Source organism: Mauremys reevesii, linkage group 24 (assembly GCF_016161935.1).
Source record: "Mauremys reevesii isolate NIE-2019 linkage group 24, ASM1616193v1, whole genome shotgun sequence".
NCBI lineage: Eukaryota > Metazoa > Chordata > Testudines > Geoemydidae > Mauremys > Mauremys reevesii.
In genome coordinates this window covers 980,345-1,001,483 of record NC_052646.1, presented here as the reverse complement: position 1 = coordinate 1,001,483, position 21,139 = coordinate 980,345, and the positions used below count along the sequence as shown (strand labels likewise).

General features: G+C 57.1%; 2 protein-coding genes across 4 annotated transcripts in view; one reads left to right on the top strand and one right to left on the bottom strand.

The window, feature by feature from the left end:
• The window catches only part of KCNN3 (potassium calcium-activated channel subfamily N member 3), a 76,432-nt gene that overhangs the window by 40,163 nt on the left and 15,130 nt on the right, over positions 1–21,139 (bottom strand). For all 3 annotated transcript variants that reach the window (XM_039512357.1, XM_039512358.1, XM_039512359.1), the window contains exons 2-3: positions 20,760–20,855; positions 988–1,406 (exon numbers count right to left, since the gene is read on the bottom strand). In XM_039512357.1, the coding sequence (XP_039368291.1) occupies positions 988–1,406; positions 20,760–20,855 (515 nt within the window). The remainder of the gene's footprint in view (positions 1–987; positions 1,407–20,759; positions 20,856–21,139) is intronic.
• Positions 1,018–21,139, top strand: part of LOC120390473 — a 39,243-nt gene continuing 19,121 nt past the window's right edge. The window contains exons 1-2 of the mRNA XM_039513181.1: positions 1,018–1,249; positions 1,741–1,839. Coding sequence (XP_039369115.1) covers positions 1,018–1,249; positions 1,741–1,839 — 331 coding nt within the window. The remainder of the gene's footprint in view (positions 1,250–1,740; positions 1,840–21,139) is intronic.

Below are 21,139 nucleotides of genomic sequence, written 5' to 3'. Positions count from 1 at the left end.
TGAGCCAGCCCAGCCTTCACTGGTGAGCGGAGTCACCCCAGCTGCCCTCTCCCCCAGATACAGTTTAGGACACTGGGAACCATTCTCTCCTTGTAGCATTTGTGTGACTTGGTGGATAGGCTCTGCCCATTGTCAAACCCTGACCGGGAGGGGCCAATTAGCAGGGGTCTGTCATCCTGCCGAGGACTGCAGGGGAGCCTGGCATGGCAGAATGGGGCTGCTGGTGAGAATGGAGAGGCCTGGGAGCGCTGCATGCACACAGCCTCCCTGGGAGAGAAGCACTGAAGCCTGGCAAGGCGGCCCTCCGCTGGGTACCTACAGAAACCAGGGTTTCCATTTTCAGGCAGCCACTCATTAATTTTCACTGGCCTGGCCTGTGCCCGCTGGCCAGCGTACCTGGATCCCGGGGGCGGGGTTGGATAGCCAGCTAGCCCTGCTTGCACAGCACCACACCCACATCCCCTGGGTTTGTTCACATGGCACCAAGGACACCCGCAAAGCACTCACACACACACAAAACCCTTGGCTCCTGCATCCTGCTCCCTGGGTACGTCTACGCTGAAGAGAACCCCATGGCAGTGAGCCCCAGAGCCCGGCTCAGCTGACTCAGGCTCATGCTACAGGGCTAACCTTAGCAGTGGAGACCCTCCCCCCTTGCTGGGCGCCAGCCCGAGCAGGAACAGCCCCAGTCAGCTGACACAGGCCCTGCGACTTGCTGCCCCGGGTTTTGTTTGTGCAGTGCAGGTGTACCCCAGAGGCTCTAGGGGTGCCTGCCTTAGGGAGGGAGAGTTCTGCATGGACCCCACATCATCGATTCAGCCCTTCATCTCTGGGGGGCCTTGGGATTGCTGAGCCCCTCTCCAGGGCTCTAGACAGCTGTGGGAAGCTGGGAAGGGTTCCCTCTCCTCCCCTTCCTGCCCTGTGCAGAGAGCGTGCATGCCACTCGCTGCTCCAAGGAGAAAGCTGGTAATCCCACCTCTGGCTTACCTCTCGCAGACACGGACCGTCCAAGCGGCGATGATCCACAGGGAGATGCTGAAGACCAGCAGCACGGTGCCGGGGCAGATGGTCATGAGAGTCTTCATGACGAAGCGTGTGTTGAAGTTGATTTTGTTGAGCGCCCCGATGCTGCGTGACGAGGCGTCAGTGAAGAGCTTGCTGTGCAGCAGCATGACCCGGGCAATCAGGTACAGGCGGAGGAACATGGGGATGGAGAGGATGATGTCGACATCGGCCTCTGCCCGCGAGGGTGCGTAGGAGAAGGCCAGACGTGCTGTCCAGAAAAATTTGTACTCCCCAGGGATGGGGTGTATAGCACAAACCAGCATCTCCAGGCTGATGTAAAGGATGCGCTCATAAGTCATTGCTATCCGCCAGTCATCGGCGCCGTTGTCGATAACGAAGAGCTAGCGGGACGGAAGGCACGTGATTAGAGACAGCACCCAGTTAGCGACACCCTGCCTTCCTTCCCAGGGGCTACCCTGCAGGGCCCGGCCCCTGGGAACGGAGACCGTGGGAAGAGCGTGAGGGAATTCACACTGGCTACGGTACAGGGTCCAGAACCCAAACGTGAGCTCTGGGCCCTGCCCCAAAGCACCCACAGTCCAAAGAGCAGGAGGGGAAACAGGGGAGGCAGTTTGCCCAGTGGCAGCAGTAGGAACAGGACCCAGGCGTCCTGACACTGTGTTCAGTGCTCGAGCTGCCCCTTTTAGGCACAGTCTTTCTTGGCTTTGCTTGTAGCAGCTGCCCCCATGAAGCCCCAGGACTCCCGTTCTAATCTTACCGCTGACACCAACCCCCTGCTAATGCTTTCTCAGGCGGCAATGCCGCAGGAATCATGTAAGTGACAGCAGCACAGATGGGCAGGATCTGGCCCGTAGCTTTTCACCTCCATCCTTGGGCACCTGTGGCGCGCGGAGGTAACACGTGCTCAGTTAGCCCTGTCTGACTGGAGCAGCGCGTGCCGGAGCCGGCTCAGCAGCCTGCGAGCAGAGCTCAGCAGCAGGGTCCCTGCAGTCAATAACGCAGGCAGGAAGGAGGGTCTGTAGGGAACCAGCTGAATTGCTGCACTCCAGCATGGGACAGCGTTTGTCAACTCCAGAGCAAGTTCAAGGTCAGGTTTCTCCCATGGAGCCCCCAGACTGGAACCTGGTTTAGACGAGGTTATTTATCCCAGGAACAGAACACTCTAGGGAAAAGCTTTCCCTCTCCTGCTCTCGTCCCTGCATTTCTCTGTCTATCACACGTTCACGCAGGACCACTGCAGGGGGAGGGGGGGAAAGACACTTCTCCAGCTGCTCTAAAAACTAAACAGAGGGAGTGGAGGCTCCACACCAGGGTGGTAGAAAGGCCTGTCTACACTAGCACAGGGCTCAACCCAACAGCGTGAGCCAGCTGTCCGAGAAAATCTGCGTGCAGAGCAGCCCCAGCCCCAGCCCTGCTGGCCGTACTGCCTTAGAACAAGGCTTTCAGCATAGGCCATGTGCAAGACAGCCCCATGGAGAGGGGGCCGGCAGCCCCAAAGCACTTAGGTGAGCTGCATGCCAGGGCCAGACCTTTGCAGGCTGCCTTGGGGGGATCCTGTCTGGCAGGGCCTGGCCACCTGCTGGGCAGTGGTAAGGGGCTCAGTTGGTTTGGAGGCAGGGAGTGGCTCACGCACTCGGATACCAGCAGGCCTAGTGGATCCTGCAGCAGCTCTGGGGATTAGCAGGGGCCAAGCCAGGAAGAAATGGAGATTGTGGTCCGCGTCCTGCACCTTTGGCTTGTAAACGCAGGGACAGGGCGCTGTACCCGGAGTGCAGGGCCCGCCTCACCGGTCTCCGGGCCCTTCTCCCCCCAGCCCCCTTGCACTGGACGCTGGGCGTAGCAAAAGCCATGCCCTGCACTGATGAGCTCCGGGCAGGAGGGGAAACAGAATCCCAGGGAGAGCAGGTTACTCGCGCAGGGCTACCCAGCAGGTCAGTGGCAGAGCCAGGAACAGAAGCCAGGTCTCCTGGCTCCCAGCCTTGTGCCTCTCTGGAGCGCACAGCAGAGCCTGCACGGGGCCCAGGGCCAAGCCAGGGCTGCAGAGCTCAGTCAGCCTAGCTGCGAACGGCCTTCCACCGCGCGTAAGGCGGGGCTTTCTCCAGCCCCCTTTGCTCTCAGGGGCCTCCCCTCCCAATGAATGTGTTGCTCACGCTGTGCCTTAGACTGGCCCAGCCCCCAGTGCAGAACCTGGCATCACCCTCACCCGCTGAGCATTGCACTGTCAATTAACATGACTGAATGGCTCCTTAAAGGCCCCCTTGCTCCTAATTGCTGGTGGACGGGCAAAATCAGAGCAACACAATGGGGCAGCCAGCTTTTCAACAGCAACATTAAACACCCAGACACCCTGCTGTCAGGAAAGAGCCCATCAGGTTCCCATGGCAGCAGCAGGTTCATCCTGGGCCAAGCAGTAAGGAAGGACGGGCTAAGGAAGCAGGGTCTCCTTGGCTTTGAAGGTCAGGCTGGCTTGCGCTGGGGACACCGCACTGGAAAGCGCCAGGCCTGGCTCCTGCAAACCCTTGTTTATCTGCGTAGCTCTTGCTCCCATGGGGGTTGTGAGCCCTGGGCCCCCAGGCTGTGTATGTGGGGCTCCGATGGGGCAGTGCATTATTGCATTAATTAAGCACTGACCATCACTCAGCTCCATAAGACACGCAGAGGGAGACTTGGTCTCTGCTCCACAGAGCTTACACTCAAACCACTTCTTCAGCTCCTTTTTGCTAAGTAACAGCCCAGTTCTGCCCCCATCACTGCCTGGCTCAGCAGAGCTTTGGAGAGACGCTACGGCCAGGAGTCCTAAGCATGACAGCAGGCTGGCTGCTCGCTGGGTCTCAGGGGGCAACATCCAAGGGGTTCCCAGACTGCCAGAGCGAGGGCAGCAGCAGCAGCACAGAGATGGCTCCGGGCTCAGACATAGGTCAGCCAAGCAGGAATCTCCTCCAACCACTGACCCCTAGACCGGAGAATGCACTAGAGACCAAACCTGCACAGGGCTGGGGGGGGGGGGGACGGGACTCCTTGGGCTTTTCCATCCCTGGTTTGTGATTCCTAGCAGCTCTGTGGGAGAGACGGGCACGCCAGCTGCCGTTAGTCACTGACAAACAGCTCTCTAGCGTGGAGAATTAGGCCTGCCAGAGCCTCAGATTGGAGTCGTGTTCACTGAGGCGTCACCCCCTCCCCTTTCACTTTAGTCACACCAATGTTACAGCACTGGGGGGGGGGGGGGGCGCTGAGCTCAGGTGCCCGGTACGGTTGTCCCTCCTTTCCCCCACTCTCACCAGCCACATAAGTAATTAGAGCCCCCGCAAAACTTGCAGTCTAAATAAAGACACGGTCAGAGGGGAGCATGGAAGAGACTGTCCTAGGTCCTGCAGCAGGCAGCTCCAAGACCAGATCTCAGACCTCCTGGCCACTGGATTCCCTTGAGCAGATCCCGGAAGATACTGGCTCCCATGCGACCAGGACCCCCGTCTTATTTCCCCACTTGCCCAGCCAGGGGCAGCACCTTACACCTGCTCTGAGCAGCTCTGCCTGGGGCTGGGTGTGAGCATCCTTCTTGGGTGAAGGAAGCCACAGGCTGACTCACCCAGCTCCCTGGTCTGTTTGGAAAGCTCCCCAGCTTGGAGCTGCTTTGTTTAAGCAATTGTTTATAAAAACGCTCCAAGCTGCCAGGACGATGCTCAGGGGTGTGAGCAGCTGACAGCCCATTCCTTCCTGCAAAGGGTATTACAAAGAAACAAGCAAAGGAAATAGCCCAGAAGCTGTTTGCCTCCTTGTGCAGGAAAGGGGGGGACGCTTCCATGTTTGTTTGTTTCCCCCACCAGCAGGGAAGTGAAAAGGGGGTGTGTGTTTTTTTAAAGCTTCTGCCTTTGTAAAGTTCTCTCCAGCATGCACGCTGGGAGTGCACCATTGCTACCGGGGTTTCCATGGAAACCACATCCAAAGTCCAGCCATATCCAGTTAGGCTTCCCCAGGCTTGCTGGCAGGGAAAGGCACAAGCGCACTTGCCCCAGTGGGTAGGAAACAATGATGCAGCTGGAGAACGCAGCAAGAAACCCAGGGGAAGGAAGAAACTCTGTTAAGCAGCACGGGCCTGCACCCATCGGTGTGGGAGAAGTTCCAGTTAGGGCAGCTCTGGCATTCGCTGCCACTTCCTGCATGCCCTCTTACAGCTGGGGATTCGAGTGCGCCTCAGCGTGTCACAGGAGCGCAGGCCTGGCTCCTACGGGACTTCTCCTTAGTGCTCAGGGCAGGGCTGTTGAAAGGAGCCTGATCCGAGCTCCGCTTAGGCCCTTGACTTCACTCTCAGGGATATGGGGCCGTAGGCCTGGGCAGCTGGGCACGTCCTTGCGAGCTGACGTTGCAGCGCACGTGTCTGCGTAAAGCTGGGACTTTCAGCACAATGATAGCTGTAGTACACCCCATCCGGGCTGTCTGCCTCTTTCAGAGCCCGGCTCCCCTGGGACCTTCCTGCATGCTGCCCTCCATCTCTGCCAGGGCACAGGCAGTGCCTCTTGGGCAGCCTGGAGCCAGCTCCAGGGGCTCTGACCCTCGGAGTGTTTTGCACCTACATCAGTCACAGCCAAGCCCTTTCCGAAAGCCAGCCCTGCCACATACCGGCTCGCCTTCCGCACAGCACGGAGCAGGCTGAGCCTGGGAGGAAGAAATGAAGCTTGCTCAACAGGCACCAGGAACCACCTTTAGAGCAGACACAAACCACTTGCTATGGGGCTGGATCCTGCTTGGTTAAAGTCAAGGGGAGCAGAATAGGGCCTATAGGTCTTGTGTGCCGTGGGGATCGGTCCCGATTCCAGCCATCCGTGGCCACACCCATACAAGCCCCTAGTGCAGAGTTAACTGCTAGTAGCCTTGATTTGGTCGGTGCAAGCTACCCTGGTTTCAAGCAGGGTTCGGCTCCGCTGCTGCCCTCAGCAGGGGCTTTGCCGGTCTGTGGTGGTGCAGCTGTACGTTGGGCCAGTCCCCACGTGGCCCAGGCCTTTGAGACTGCACACGCTGCTTTAGACTCTCCCAGCTCTGCAAAACCCTTCAGCAGATACTTAATTTTAAACACAAGAGGGCACCCCTGAATCTGCTCCCCTGTTCCTGGTTAGCTCTCTGGCTTAATCTGCTGGGGGAGGCAAAGCAGGACGGGGTTCAAAGGCACAAGGGCAGTTTGGCATCCAGCTCCCTTTGGAAGCTGGGCAGCTCTCCCCCACATGCGCCGTTGAAAATCTCCTCCTTACGTTCTCACCTACAGGTCATGGAAGACGGAGGCGCGCTGTGGGGTCGCTGACAGTGATGTTGGCCATGTGACTGCAATGCAACACACACACCCACCCCGGTTTATATACATGCCAACTCCTGATGCATCCTGCAGCAGCAGGATGAGAAATCCATTTGCGGTTGCCGAGCGAGTGCTAATTAATGAGCCACAGAGGCAGAAAATGGGAGAGGATTCCGTTTCCCTTTCCCGTGCCTGGCCACAAACCAAAGAAAAGAGCCATACTTATGGCAAGTTCTCCTTCCGCTAATAGCAGGGACGTGGCTCCCACCCCAGCCAAGCCTCCAGCAATTGCTCCCAACCAGCCTCCCAGTTACTATCCGCTATCGTTAGAGCCGAGTTAAAACCCAGTGACAAAGGCTGGAGTGCACAGTTGGACTCCAGCCATACGTGCGGTCTTGATCCTTCCAGAGAGCCTGGGCAGTGAGGAAGGGCCCTCTCGGCCTGCCTATTTCCACCCCGTGCCCTTCCTCGTGGTGCCTGGAACACGCATCTCACACCCTGCTCATCAGCAGGGTGCTGGGAATAGAGAGAGGCCTTCCCCTGCAGGAGGCTGGGGGTACTATCCCACAGCGGCCCTAGCCTCAGCCAGCCCACCACCAAGCCACAGCCTTACAGGAGTGCTACTGAGGCAGGCACTATCATTAACTGCCTTACAGCCAGCGATGTTCTGGGGGGCGCTGCCAGCTCCCCCTGGAGTTAGCTTGCCTAACACTTTCCAGTATAAAAGATTCTTTTGTCCTTTCCTTTGAGAAGCTGTAACATCTCCGTTGTTTGCAGCAGGCCTTTGAAATGGGGCAGGGACAAAGCCTTGACACTGGCACCCTGCCTTTTGCTAGTGCCAGGCAATTCCATTCAGCTTGGCCTGAGTTATAAACTCTTTAAAAAGTCACCATTACCCTTCTCTCACTTGTGTTCCTCAGGCAACATTGGCAGCTTGCCAGAATAACACTGACCGCCAATGCTCTGGGCCCACGCCACGGCCAAAGCAGCAGCAGCACCCGCGGCACTTGGAACCCAGGGTGAAAAGAAGTTTGGGCAAGTCCCCTCCGCACTCTCTGCCTCAGTTTCCCAATCTGTAAAATGGGTTACCCATCTCCTGGGGAGCCAGGATGCTTACATGGTTAATGTGCATCTAACATAGGGAGAGGGGAAATTATTGTGTTTGTTCCAAGCTTTAGTAATCATTTTAGGAGCACCTCAGTTGGCCTTGGCCAATGCCTGCTCCTTGGGGAGCACGGAGCCCACACTGGATAAGAGAGGCTCAGCACTGCCCCTTATGTATTATACACATCCCACCCTACATCGGCAGGGGGAGGGACAGGGGCCCTGCTGTTCTCTCCCCCCAAATGCCTCTGTTACAGGCCAGGTTCCGGGTCAGCTGGCAGCCCATTCTGCTCAAGAACTGATGGCTCGGCCCTTAAGAGTGAGGTAATTGGTTCATTAGTATTCTCAGCTTGCAAGCCATTAGCTGAGAGCGAGAAACGCCAATCCCTGTAGGAGAGGAGAGGCTCTCGCCTTTGCTCTTGGAAATCAGTGCACATCTGCTTCCTGCACTGGGCATCCCTGCATGGGGGCTGGGGGAGGGAGCAGCAGACAAGCTTCACCCCATCTGACCTAATAAAGTCAGACAGAACACGGCCACTGGCAGATTGGTAGCTCCACAGAGCCTGCCAGCCAGGATTCCCTGATGACACTGGCTCAAGAGATGCAGCATCAGTCCCCTCCATTCAGTGCAACTTCTTCCACAGTCCTGGCTTGAATTAGGAAAAGAAACGGGTCCCTGCCCCGTTGGTTTTCAGACCCCACCATAGAGAAGGGACGTGGCTGTATCCCAGTCCTCAGCCAACCTGTGTCCATGCCCTGGAGTTTGCTTGGCTGAGGCCTGGCTCAGCCCCTCCCTCCGTTGGAAAGGTGCACCCCCACTAAACTGCTGGCCCAGCCAGGAGAACCTTCAGCACATCCTGATCATTTTACCGGAGGTAGCTGGAGGTGAAGCAGCTTCATGTGACTAATCAGAACAAGCAGTTGTGGACAACCTAATCTCCCCAGTAGCTGCCTTCAGCCTTAAAGCTGGTGCCCCCCCCCTTCTGCTCTGGAGGAGTCCAACACCAGAGAGTGACATTGTCCTCTCCCCTGCACCCCCAGGTCTGCACTGAGGGCAGTGAGGTCACACTGATGGCAAGAGAGGAGGCAGAGACGGTCTCACACCAGCTCTGTGCAGGATCTGGCCCACTTGGCTGGGGCCTCTCGCTGTTACTGGAACGTAAGTAACACTTGCCATCAGCCTCTCCTAAGGCGAGACCATGTTCCCTTGTCTGCAAAGGTCACAGGCACCAGGCCAACTCTCCTTCTGATGGAAGGAGGGATTCCAAGGGATCCAAACCTCAAGGGAGCCAGGACGGGGCCCTGGGGAACCTGCAGCACCCACAGCCAGTACCCTCATCTGCTCCACCCGCTTTCAGCCCCACCTGAGCAACACGCTCAGTCAGGCACAGGAGACAGGGAGGGAAACGCTCATGCCTTGGCCTCGCCTGTCCTTCTCCTCATGCCAGTGGTGGTGGCTGGAGACGCTGGCTGTCCAGGAAGCCGCTCGTCCTATTTTGTTAACTTCGTAGGAGTGGAGCAGCAAACGGCCCTGAAACCAGAGGCTCAAGTACTCCCAAGTTCCCTAATGTGTCTCCGAGGGAGCCTACCCCCTCCATGCCTGTGGCCAGCTCAGCTACAGGGCTGGAGGAAGGGCTCAAAGTCTTTCTCCAGGAATAACCATTTGTCCTCATTCATCTCCTCCCATTCGGTGTCCATTCAGGCTTAAGCGCCCCTTCCTCCCCCAGCTGTTTCCACCCCAAACCTGACTTAAAGGGTACAAGGAAAATCCAGCCTCAGGCTCTGGCTGCAGTGTGCCGCCGGGATTCTGGGTGAGTGCTAGTGCACCACCCTGGGCTCCTGCAGTTACCATCCGGCGGCTAGGTGGCTGGGCTCCCCTAGCCCCGTTACACAAGCTGACGGGGTGGGGGCTCAACTCAACCCCCAGCTTCTCAAGAGAGAGGGAGCACTTGGTCCTGTGTCTGGCTGTGGGTGCAGACAGGTCAAGCCCGTGGCACCGGCAGAGCTGAGCCCCAGGCCAGACAAGGCCTGAGAGTGTAGCTGTGCTGCCCCCACCCAGGGGGTGCCTCCATGGCAGGCAGGGTGCGACAGACCCATCAGGGCCAGGCAAGCGCTCAGCAGTCGCACACGCTCAGCAGGTCCAGGGGCTGCATGTGCACCGAGGCCTTGTCAGAGCTACAGGCCCTGGCCCATCCCTAAGATGCTGGATGTGGCACATGCAGGTCCCCTAGATGGTGTAGCTCAGTATAACCATCTAAGCCAATGAAGTGCCACCAATTTACACCAGCTGAAAATCTGGCCCAGACACTCCCCCTAGGTTTGGAGACATCCTCGCTGGGAACTCGAGCTAAGCCCACGCAGCTCGGCCACCGACTGATTCTGGGTTTATCTACCAGGACCTGCCCCATGCATGGTTACGGGGTGACAGTTCTGTGCTCCTCCGCCCAGTGAGAGCCCATCTCATCGCCAAGGGGAATAGTATTGTGCAGTCAGCACCCGGTAGGACATTAGTGTCAGTCTGTGATGGGGAGCAGGAACGTCTCGGCAACACCCCCACCCCCATTCTTGTTCTAGCTGGGCCTTGGTGCTTTCCACTGCCCAGTTCCACCAGGGTCGGGTGCTTCCTTCCCTCTCATTTCCCAGAGTGCAAGCGCTTCCTCCCCCAGAACGGCCTTGTCTTTGCTGACAGCTCCCAGACACAGACAAATGAGGCTCCCTCCCCAAGCAATCACACACTGGAGGCGCATGTGCCGCTCTGCAGCCGGATAGGGACAGCTCAATCCAAACCGGCCAGGCTAGGGGAGTGCTGTAGTATATCACGCCCGGCCTCACACATGCAAACCGACTGACAAACAGCTGGGGCTGGAAGGGGGGCAGCCCATTCAGCACCATCCCGCTAGAGTGCAGCTCCCAGTCATCTCTCCTGCCCTGCTGGGGGCACTGCCCCCTGGGCAGAGCAGGGGAGGGGCAAGGGTGGCTTAACCCCAGGCCCTGGCACACTCGGCAGGCTCCTGGCAGGATCTGCTGTCCCCAGGCTATCCAATCCCCTCAGGTGTAGTATCTGCATTACACCTGGCACTAGGCTGTAGCTGAGCTCAGGGCTGTATGTACATACAGCGAGAGACCCTGCCCTAGGAGCTCAGTGTGAATACACAACCCAGAGGGCAAGAGAAGGGAAATGTGATGGCTGCCATTCTACAGCTGGGAGATCAAGGACCAGGCCAAGCCACAGATTAAGGTTAAGGCACAGGTTAAGTGCACAATGGGTTGAACGTTGCAGCCTAAGGACCTGGTCCAATGTGATAGGGCTGCACCAGAGCCAGGAGCTGAACCCAGCTCTGCCCACTCCAGGCTAGTGCCGCATTCACAAGCCCCTTCTCTTTCCCCTTGGGCTGCCATGCCAGCGGCCTCGTAGCATCAGAGAGGATAAGGACTCGTAGATCGTCTAGTCTGACCTCCTGCATAAGCCACTTACAGATGTTTGCTAACTGTGCATTATCCCAAACAGCCTGGATGGCCAACAAATCCTCCAGCCCTGTCCCAGTTCAGCTGAGCCAGAAACGCCCTGCTGGGAGCTAGGGGTTAACGTTACTCATCCTGGAGGCAGGAGAAAGGACCAAACTGACTCCTGGGGCAGGGAGAGGAGAGGTGCTTACTAAAATAAAGAGGCAGCTGAGCATACAGTTTACCACAGGTCACGGCCTCAAAGCAAAATAAGACGGTATTATTCATACAGCAAAACCATCGCAGAGGAGAGGGGAGCTGGTGGGAGCGAGAAAGCTGAGTGTGGGAGGAGACAGGCATGGAGAGAAAATAATGTAGGTACAGAGGGAGTCCCTCCAGCTGGCGGGGTGGAGGGGCAGCTGGGGATGCACTGTGTCTCAGACAGTCCAGGACTGAGTCCTCTTTGCTGATGCCTTCTCTAAGAAGCATTATATGCAATCAACATAAATTACAATGAATGATAACAGGGTGTGTACCAAGCTGGTGGTGTTTGCATGAGAGGCCCCACCCAATCGGCAGGTCCCGGGCAAGGCTTAAGTGAGGTTTGCTGACTCCCTGATGCAGGGGGAGGTGACAAGAAGAGATTTGGGAGTAGCGCATTAAAGGGGAGGGGGTGGGGAATCTATGGTGTGGGCTGGGCAGTCCAGAGGGAGGATCTTCAGGAGCATCCAGGCCGCAGGAAAAGGTCTGAGCTGAGCTTTACAGTACGATTCAGTTTTTTACTAGTGACTAACCCCCAGGAAGGGGGTTGTTTTGGACCCTACACAATGTCCTGATTTTGTTTCAGAGCCAAGGGGTGAGGCACCGATTCACACATCATCCCACACATTTGTAATTTCCAAGCCAAGATCTTTAAGATTTGTGACCCACCCTGGGCAGGCCGAGCAGGGATCCTGGGCCCTTCCGAGATGATCGTATGCCCCTGTAGGAAGAGCTGCTAGATGGGGATATGAGGAAAGGCACGTTCCAGACAAATGACCTTAAACAGCAAGAAAAGCAGGGGCCCTTGGATTAGCATCCACAGGAAGCTTTTGGGAGGAACATCCCTCCTGTAACTCCATGTGCCAGTGGCATTTGCATTAATCTCCTTAAGCTGTTGCCACAACTCCCTCATGGTCCACTCTGCTAGGGCAATGTCCTTTGTACCCTTGCAGCACTGAGAACTTCTTACCATGTTCTGGGCGCTAGCCCAACCTCTCCAGCTGCCTGGCATCTCCTGAGGGGTGCACCTCAGGCCGACACACCCAGGGAGCCAGCTGCAAAGCACTGACTGAGTGGCACTTGCTGCCCATCAAACTCACTCTGTGCTGAGGTGCACGAAGCAGGATCCGAAGAGGCCCCAGCAGCTGTCGGGGCTGCAGATGCAGTTTTCAGTGTCCACAGCAAAAGGCAAGGCCGGGTGCCCTGGGAGGTCTGGACAGCTGGGCCCAGGTACGAGTGTCAGTTGAGTGTAAGCAAATGAGTAGGAACGTGCAGCCCAGGGATGGGGAGTGCAGGCAGATTGGAGTCTGTGAATGCAGCCTGAGCTCCTGTCTTGGGCCAGGCTGCAAAGCTGGGGACTGAGGAGCACAGAGAACCAAGGCAGAGGGGTGGCAGTTATCCAGCCTGCTTGCAGGCCCTCTCCCCGAGTGCCTGCACTGGCCAGGTGGGGTGGATCAGCAGTGCTTTGGCGGGGCTCAGGGCTAGGTTGGCAGGAGCTCAGCACTCGCCCCTGGGGCCTGGCTTTCAGAGCAGCTCAGTGCTGGGCTCTCTGGGCCCCAGCCTCACACAGGGCCTGGGCTGCTCCTGCGCCCACTGAACTCAGTGGCAAAGCTGCTGGTGATTGCAATGGGAGCAGGTCAGTGTCTGTTGCCCCATCGATTGTGAGTGAACATACAGCTCACATGAGGGTGGCTAGAGGATCTCTCCCTGCAGGACGACTCTGATGGCTAGGCTTCACGCTGCTGGATAGGGACAGACTCCCTTTCAGAGCTCGGCTCCAGCACAACATCCCCTTCCAAGCAGAAGCAGCCATCACCCCTGATCAGACACACCCAGGCTCAGGGCTGCTGTCACTCAGTGGAAGAGAACTGCTGCCTGGGCAGGGCGGCCCCATAAATCACCCACGTACTCCATTAAAGCCAGACCCCCTGAGAAATGAAACCAGGAGCCCGGGCAGCTGCTCTTTATCTGGTTTTCTTGCCAGTTGAGCCTATAAATCCTTGAGAGGAAAATGTCTCGGCCTTGTCCCTCCTGCATCAGGTCAAGGTAATGCTGGGATTCAGCTACAGATGCTAGGGAGAGCGAGAAATTCCCAGTGCAGTCAGACATGCCAGGCGCCACGGGGCAGCATGAATGTAACGGAGATAAGCACAAAGTCATGGACAATGGCAGGAGTACAGCAGACTCCCTGTGTATCACCCAGGGCTCTGACAAGGCAGGCTCTTCGGAGCACAGACTCCATGGCCACAGGATGGAGAGCACAGGCCTGTGCTCTCCATTATCCCAGGTAACAAAAGTCCCACTCAGTGAAAGCATTCAGCCCTGCTCCACACCAGAAGAGCCAGGGCGCACCATGGAAGGACAGGGCATTTAGCACTATTCTGTGTTACAGCGTGGCATCCTTTGAAGAGCTCCCCCTCGCCTGGGTCGCATAGACGGTCAGCGGCTGGAGCAGGCTGGACAGTGCATGGCCCAGCGTGCCCAGTGACGCAGGCTAAGAGCAGGAAGAGTGATCAGGACGTCAGCTGGACACCACTGCCATCAGGCAGGAACGCTCCGCCATCTGCAGCCTTCCACCTTCAGGGCCTGTAACTGCTGACGCTTTCAGTGCTTTCTCCTGAGCATCTCCTGTTGGATGCAGGCAGGATACAGGTTCCACAGGCCAATGGTCTAATGTCACTAACCTTACGTCAGAGTCAGGCCCACTTCCACGCAGCCTGACCTGCCACTGTGAGAAGCCCCTGGAGCCGTTACACCCTGGGACTCAGCTCTGGCATTGCTCCAGCACTGCACCGGGGGCTGGAACTAGCCTATTGCTATGGCATTGCTAACAGCTCTCGCTTGTTCCACCCATTACAACAGGGAACTCCCGCCGGCCTGGGCTCCAGCCTTCAGGAATGCCTCATTAAGCCCCGATACGCTATCTAGCCAGTTCTTAAACTCTGCTTAGGGAGCTGATCTGCCCAGCCAAACCACAGGCTCTCCAAAGGAAGGTGCCGCCAGTCTGCTGCCTGGGGCACTGAGAACAAGGCCCATGCAAAGCCCTCTGCAGTGGGAAGGAGACGGACAACTCTGCGGCAGCCTGGGATGGCATCCCTTGGTAGGAACAAAAACATTCCTGCTCCCCAGCCCCGGGGGAGGCCAAGAGGGGTAATCCCCATTTTCCAGCAGGCACAATGGACCCAGAGTCAACAAAGGCCCCACAGTGAGTTGCTGGGAGGTAGACGATTAATCCCGTTTATTAGCTGGAAGTCCATCATGCCAGGCGCTGTACAAACACATTACATTAGAACTCAGAAGGGCTTGGCTCCTAGACTCAGGGACGGCTCCAGGCACCGGCAAAGGAAGCGGGTACTTGGGGTGGCACGTCCAGGTCTTTGGCAGCAATTCGGCGGCAGGTCCTTCACTCCCTCTTGGGGGGAAGGACCCACCGCTGAATTGCCGCCAAAGAATGAAGCGGCGCGGTAGAGCTGCTGCCGAAGTGCCGCCAATCACAGCTCTCTCTTTTTTTTTTTTTTTTGGCTTCGCCACTTGGGGCAGCAAAAAAGCTGGAGCCAGCCCTGCTCAGACCTTATCCACCACATCACACTGCCTTCTCTGCAGCTCAGTCCCAAACCTCACACTGAACTTCCTGACTGCAGCTCCAGGCTGAGGTGAGCCAAGACCAATACAGAAAGCCAGGCTTCCAGCTGGAAAGCCTTTCCTGAGGCAGGAAAAAATCCTCCAGCTGGGAAGCAATTGACAAGTGCCCTGCAGAGAGACCTGCAAGGGGCAGTCTCTCTCTGCTCCGGTGCATGGGCAGAGCTTTTCTCAGCCCCAGAGTGGCTCATGCCATCCTGCCAGGGTTCACAAGACAGCATCACTATTGGAGCGCCAGCCCATTGCAAAGGGACTGGGAAACGCAGGGGGCTGAGCTTTTCGAGAACACCTAGAGGATGTGTTAACTTTCAGCCTCGATGGAAAGGACTAAATCAATTCCAGTCAGTTATTAGTAAAGTGTACAGGCAGCTAGAGACCAGCGTGACATCTCAATTCAGTTCTCACACCCAGCAGTTAATGCTCAGAAAACACGTCCTAACTCCATCTGGCTCTTTATTCAGCCTAAATTGGCTGTATATTTGGGAAATGGTGGATACTCTATTCCTCTTTGAGGCTAGGACTGGCTGGGAGCTGGTCAGAGAGGAGCTTTTTGCATTTTGCTGCACAGGAAGGAAAGAAATTGCTTCCTTGTAGTGGCAGATTTTACACTCCAGGCAGGAACGTTTGTCACTTAGGTTTACATGTTCTTGTTTGTGGCTGACAGGAAGACACTGACGGGGGAAATTCAGAGATTCCAAGGCCAGATGAGACCATTGTGATCATCTTGTCTGACCTCCAGTACTTCTCAGCCCAGAGCCCTGTCCCCAAGTGATCCCTAGAGCAGAGGTGTTAGAAAACCAGCCACTCGCCCTGTAAAAACTGCCAGTGATAGAGAACCCAGCACAACCCTGGGTCAGTTGTTCCAATGGTTAATTCCCCTCATGGTGAAATATTTACACCTGACTTTCAATCTGAATTTGTCTAGCTTCAACTCCCAGCCATTGGCTCCAGTTAGACCTTCCTCTGCTAGACAGATGAGCCCCTGATTAAATATTTGTTCCCAAGTAGATCCTCACCCCTGAACCGGCTCTTTGTTCAGCTAGACAGACTCAGAGCTCAATCAGTACAACTGCCCAGCCAGCCAAACTGCATGCTGCCCTGCTGCTGGCTGGGCCTGTAAGGACCCAGCACCCGCAGGAGAGAGTTACAAGGAGAGGGGACGTCGCTCACAGTTGGTGCTTCTGAGGCATTAGCTACTAGTGCTTGGAACATGGACCTCAGCTGCACGCAGGGATCCAGGCTCGCTCCCCTGTCCTTCAAGCCACGTATCCAAGCGCTGGTCGCGACTGACTTGCAGCAATTAGATACTGAGCAGGAAAGTCAGTGTTAGCAGAGTGTTTTATTAACAGGAGTCAGCTACTAGGTCAGGCTTGGGTTTCCTCCAGGTGCTCTTTGTGGAAGATCTTTTCCCCTGGCCTCTCTCTGCTGTTCCTACAGGTTGTTCTGACCCCTCAGTAGCAGAGATTCTTTTCCCTTCACAGCTTCTCCCCTCCATGCTGTGGAGGACAAGCACCGTCTCCGGCTTCCTGCTTCTCCTCTGCGAGTGCCATACAAAGCATGCATTGCTGCAGAAAACCTGGATTGGTCTTGTTTGGTTGCTTTGAGTTTACGACCAGTAGCCAAACCCCGCTGAAAGTTGCAGAATGGAGATACTAGGGCCAAAGGTTGGCGCATGGGTGCCAAACATTAGGGTCTTGAATACAAGGCCTTGATTCAGTAATCAATGGGAATTTTGCCTTTGAACTTCAGTCAAAGGTAGATCAGACCTGTGAAGCCCTATGCACAGCTCAAGAGGTGGACTTTGCGAACCTCTCACCAGAGAGGACAAGAAGGACCAGGGGTGAAGCTCGCATTGACAAAGCAGCCTCAGGGGAGATTATTTCTGCAAAGGCCAGAGCACTCCCAAATATTTGCTTTGAAATGTTCAGTTAGAGGAAAAGTCAGCAACTGCTCATTTGCCAGTACCACTGGTGGAGTCACAAGCCAATCTGTGCATAGCCCAGATGCCTTCTGCTGCCAGAGCCCGAGGGGACCCAGCATTTCTCATGACAGTAAAAAATGGGGGTTCCTGGGAGTGCTGGGAGAAATCAAGCGTCTTATCTAGCCTCAGCTAGAAGTGGCCAAACATTCTTCACATGCTGCCTGTGCAGCAAGGAAAACAAAACGGTTTGCTCAGGGCAGCAACTTTTACACTTCTGACAGGTGCAACATTTGTCACTGAGTTCTCAGTGTGCTTGGCAGTGGGTGACTGCAAAGCTGGTATGGGGGAGGGGCCCACACCTGCCAGCTGGGCCAGTTAGAATAGTAAAGAATCTGACAAGCTGCACTGGAGGCCTAGAGACGCTGCCCAGTTCCTGAGTGCCACGGGCCTCGGCTATGGAGCAGCATTGATGGTCTCCCCCAGCGAAGCTCCCTGTGACATGCTGCCTGAGGAAGGGGTAGCCCAGGCACCTGGCCAGAGCACCCAGCTTAGCTCAGTTTGGGTGTGAGCAGCCACTTTGCAAAGCTGTACAGTTACCATGTGCCCCCTGGTGCTGCGCTCGGACTTCTGGGGGCATCTCCCATGGGGTTTTGAGCAGCTCTGATTTTCCCGGTGAATTGGGGGAGAGCTTGTCTGTCCCTGCACACACAGGGGGAAACGTGGGAAGGCACTGGAGGACTATCATCTTCTCTGCCAGGCGGGCGAGTCCCTAACCAGAACGCAGGTTCCCTCTCATCCCCAGGACGGCGAGCTAGAGCGGGCTGCGAGCAGCTCGTGACACCCTCAGCTGCGCTTCAGCGGTTCCATTGCCCTTCTGAGCATTTGCTTTTGGAGCCCCCGGGGACCTGGCTGAGGGGTTCTGCTTGGGACTATGTTCCTGTCGTCTAATAAACCTGCTGTGTTACTGGCTGGCTGAGAGTCCCGGTGAATCGCAGGAAGTGGGGGTGCAGGGCCTTGACTCCCCCACACTCCATGACAACTACAGGCTAGCCCCTGACTGTGCTGAATACGGCCAAGTCTGACTGTGCTGAACACGGGGGGGGTGTGGTTTGCTCCCAATCTCTGTCCCTCACTGTCTTGGGCTAGTGTGTGGTGCTCCTCCCCTTTCGCAGGGGAGCCTCATCGTGGTAGGCAGGGAGCCCCACAGTAGGCTCTTCCCAGCTAGCAAACAGGGCCCCGAGAATGTCTCCCTTTTGGGCCGAGCCCCGATCAGCACAAATGCCCCTAAGCGATTGATGAACTCTTCCCGCGCCCAGCCCCAGTTTAGCACCAATCCCCTGTGTCACGGAGTCCCCGGGCGATGCTCTGGAACTGCTCCCCACAAAGCCAGGCAGGACTCTGGGGAGCCTCCTCTCCCTCGGAGCAGACTGTCTGCAGGGCAAGAAGCTCACACGGCTTCACCTCCTGGGTCTCTCCTTGGAGCATTCAGCATCCCCTGCCCCTCCGTGCGCTTCCCCCAGCGAGTCCGCCCAGGTGGGGTCCTGGGGAAGCCACAGGGTCCTGCCCCCCCACTTCACAGTCAGACGTGACTCTCAGCCAGCCAGCAACACAGAGGTTTATTCGATGACAGGAACACGGGCTAAAACAGAGCTTGTAGGTACAGAGAACAGGACCCTTCAGCTGGGTCCATTCTGGGGCCCAGTGAGGCAGACCCCCATGTCTGCCCTCACTCCTCATCCCCAGCCAGCCCCAAACTGAAAAACTCCCTCCAGCCCCTCCTTCTCTGGGCTCTCTCTCTTTCCCGGTCCAGGAAGTCACCTGATCTCTTTGTTCACCTTTAGCTATTTCCTTGCAGAGGGGCGGGGGAAGGGCCCTGGCCATTTGTTGCCAGGGAGACAGAGTGTCAGTGATTTATGTACACTGGCCTTTATCCCACCACCTAGAGACTTCAGAACTGCATAGGGGAAACTGAGGCACCCACACAGTATTCAGAGGAAACATTAAGAACTGTCACACCCTGGGAGCAGGCGCCTTTCCCACGTGGGCTCCTGGACAATGCTCAAATGCAGTGTGTGATCAGACGTTCCTGGGTATGGCTTTAATCAACAAAGAAATCCACATCAGCATAACACAGCTCATCTCAGAACTTCTCCCCAGGCGTAGCTGTTCCCTCCTCAGGTCTGCTCAGCTCAGCCCAGCCCCTAGGTCTTCCTTCACCAGGCACTGTAATGAGCCCCTGCAAGTCTGCAGTGCCCACTTACTCCTTCTCCAGCAGGCCCTGCTGATGGGGTGGGGGGAGGGAGAGGGGATTGCCTGCCTGTTCAGACCCTCACATAGCGCATGTGGCAGCATCCCTGCTGAGAGGCTGAAGCGCAAAGGGTAAGCTACTCAGGTGGGAGCAGCCTGTGCCCCGCAGCACGTAGGAAGTGCTCTGATCCCTCCCAGCCCCTCGGATCCATGCTGACTGGAACAGCAGCGCTGCCTTGTCGCCCCAGCGGAGCGCAGGCCTGGAGTAGGCGGGTACTAACTCCCTAACAAATGTGTCTCAAAACGCAGCAGCCCAAGTGCAGGTTTCAGCGTTGGCCTTCGGGGCTGCTCCAGGGAAGGAGCAGGCACCCCTCTAGCTCCCAGCTGAGGGGGGCACGGGCTTCTAGCATGGGGGGCAAGGGAGCCACTCTCACGGTTCCCACTGGATCAGGCATTCGGCACCTGCATCCCCAGGGCTGCTCTCACTTACGCACCAGTCAGCAGGTCAGTCCCAGCCAGGGAGGCACCAAGGTGGATTGAAGACTCCTGCTGCCCTCTCCCCGGCTGGGTACAGCACAGGATCCAGCCCTGCCCCTTCCCTCATGGCCATGTGGTGCTTTGAAGGCCGGGCTGGCCACATAGAACAGAGGCTCCCCATCTCACGGCCTGCCCAGATGCATTCTCTGCCCCCTGAGGCACTATTCAAAGGACAGAGGGAATGGGTAATCCATTCAGAGCTAGCCTGAGCCCCCTGCAAGGCGAGACACCTGCTCAGCTGGAAGCGAGGCCTGGCACGGAATCACATGCAGGTCAGAGGAACTCAGACCCCAGCTTTCCCCTGCACAGGAGTCCCTCACCTTCCTGCAGCACCACATGCGATACCGCAGCCAGCCTGGAGGCAGGGCGGAGAGCAGGGCTGGCCCAGCCACTTGCAGCTGGACAGCTCCCAGCCACAGCAGCCTTGGTATCCCCCATGTAAAACAGTGGAGAACAGTCACTCTCCCGGACCATTAAACCAGAGCAGCTGGGGCAGAAGGTGGTTTCCCAGCCCCTCCACTAGCAAATCTCCCTCCCAGCCCAGCAGACTCATAGCCTGGCGCGGCGCCCAGTGCTGGAAGTTTGCTTTTCCAATCACCTTTCACTCACACACACACTTTCCCTACAGGTGGTCACACAGCAAGCCGATGGCTAGGGAGCCAGCAGCTGGCTGTCAGTTCAACGAGGCCAGCGATGTGATCACGCTGGGGTGGGCAAGGATGTGAACCCCCGACTCCAGGCACTGCGGAATGAACCCTGCTGCATGCAGAGCCTGGGACCATGAACCCTGCTGCTCCTGCTCAAGGATCATGCCACTCTTGGATTCCAGGGTCGAGAGCTGCTTTCCACAGCCTCTCCCTCCCACAGGGCGGCAGCAGCAGGGCTCCTGCCAGGGGCTGCGAAGGCTGGAGCAGGGCACTGCCGCTCCACAGGCCCTGGGCTAGTGCAGCTCGTGTAGCACCAAGACAGGCTGCAGGTGTCCTGCGGGAAGGAGCCCGCCCGGCTGCGAGTTTCTCCAGAGGCCCTTGCCCTTCCTGTCTCGGCACTGAGCGGCTGCAGGAGGGGGCCTGCGCCGCACTCTCAAGCAGGGCTCAGGGTGGTGATCTCTGCAGCATCCCTGTCACTCATGTCCAGCACTGATGGTGCAAATCCACTCCGAGGGGGACATTCAGCATTATGTCCCGCAACACACACACAGCATCATCATGACCACAAACGTTGACCTGCCTGGAGAGGTGCCTGGTTCTCCCCAGGATTCTCCCCTCTGGAGGAGCTCCCACCCCAAGGGGGACCTACCTGCACTTCCCGTGTGTGGTAGGCAATGATCAAGCCCAGCAGGATGACGGTGGACAGGCTGATAAGGCATTTCAGGGCCAGAGAAAACATGGACTCCTGTAGGACAAGGAAGGAGAAAGCATTAGAGGAGTGAGGGCCAGGAAGGGGCCACCCCATCCCCATTGAGACATACGGGAACTGGGTCCATGGGCCAGGGCAGACGGGAATGCACGGGCCTCGGAGAGAGCAGAATGCCTCCATCGCTACAGGGGAAGCTGCGGGCGCACGGATAACACAGCAAGGCGTGGAGGCATCTGCCCACCCCACCCCTGTTCCTGAGCCTGGAACATCAGCACATGCTCTAACACACACACCCTCTCTTCCCCCCCCCAGAGATACCT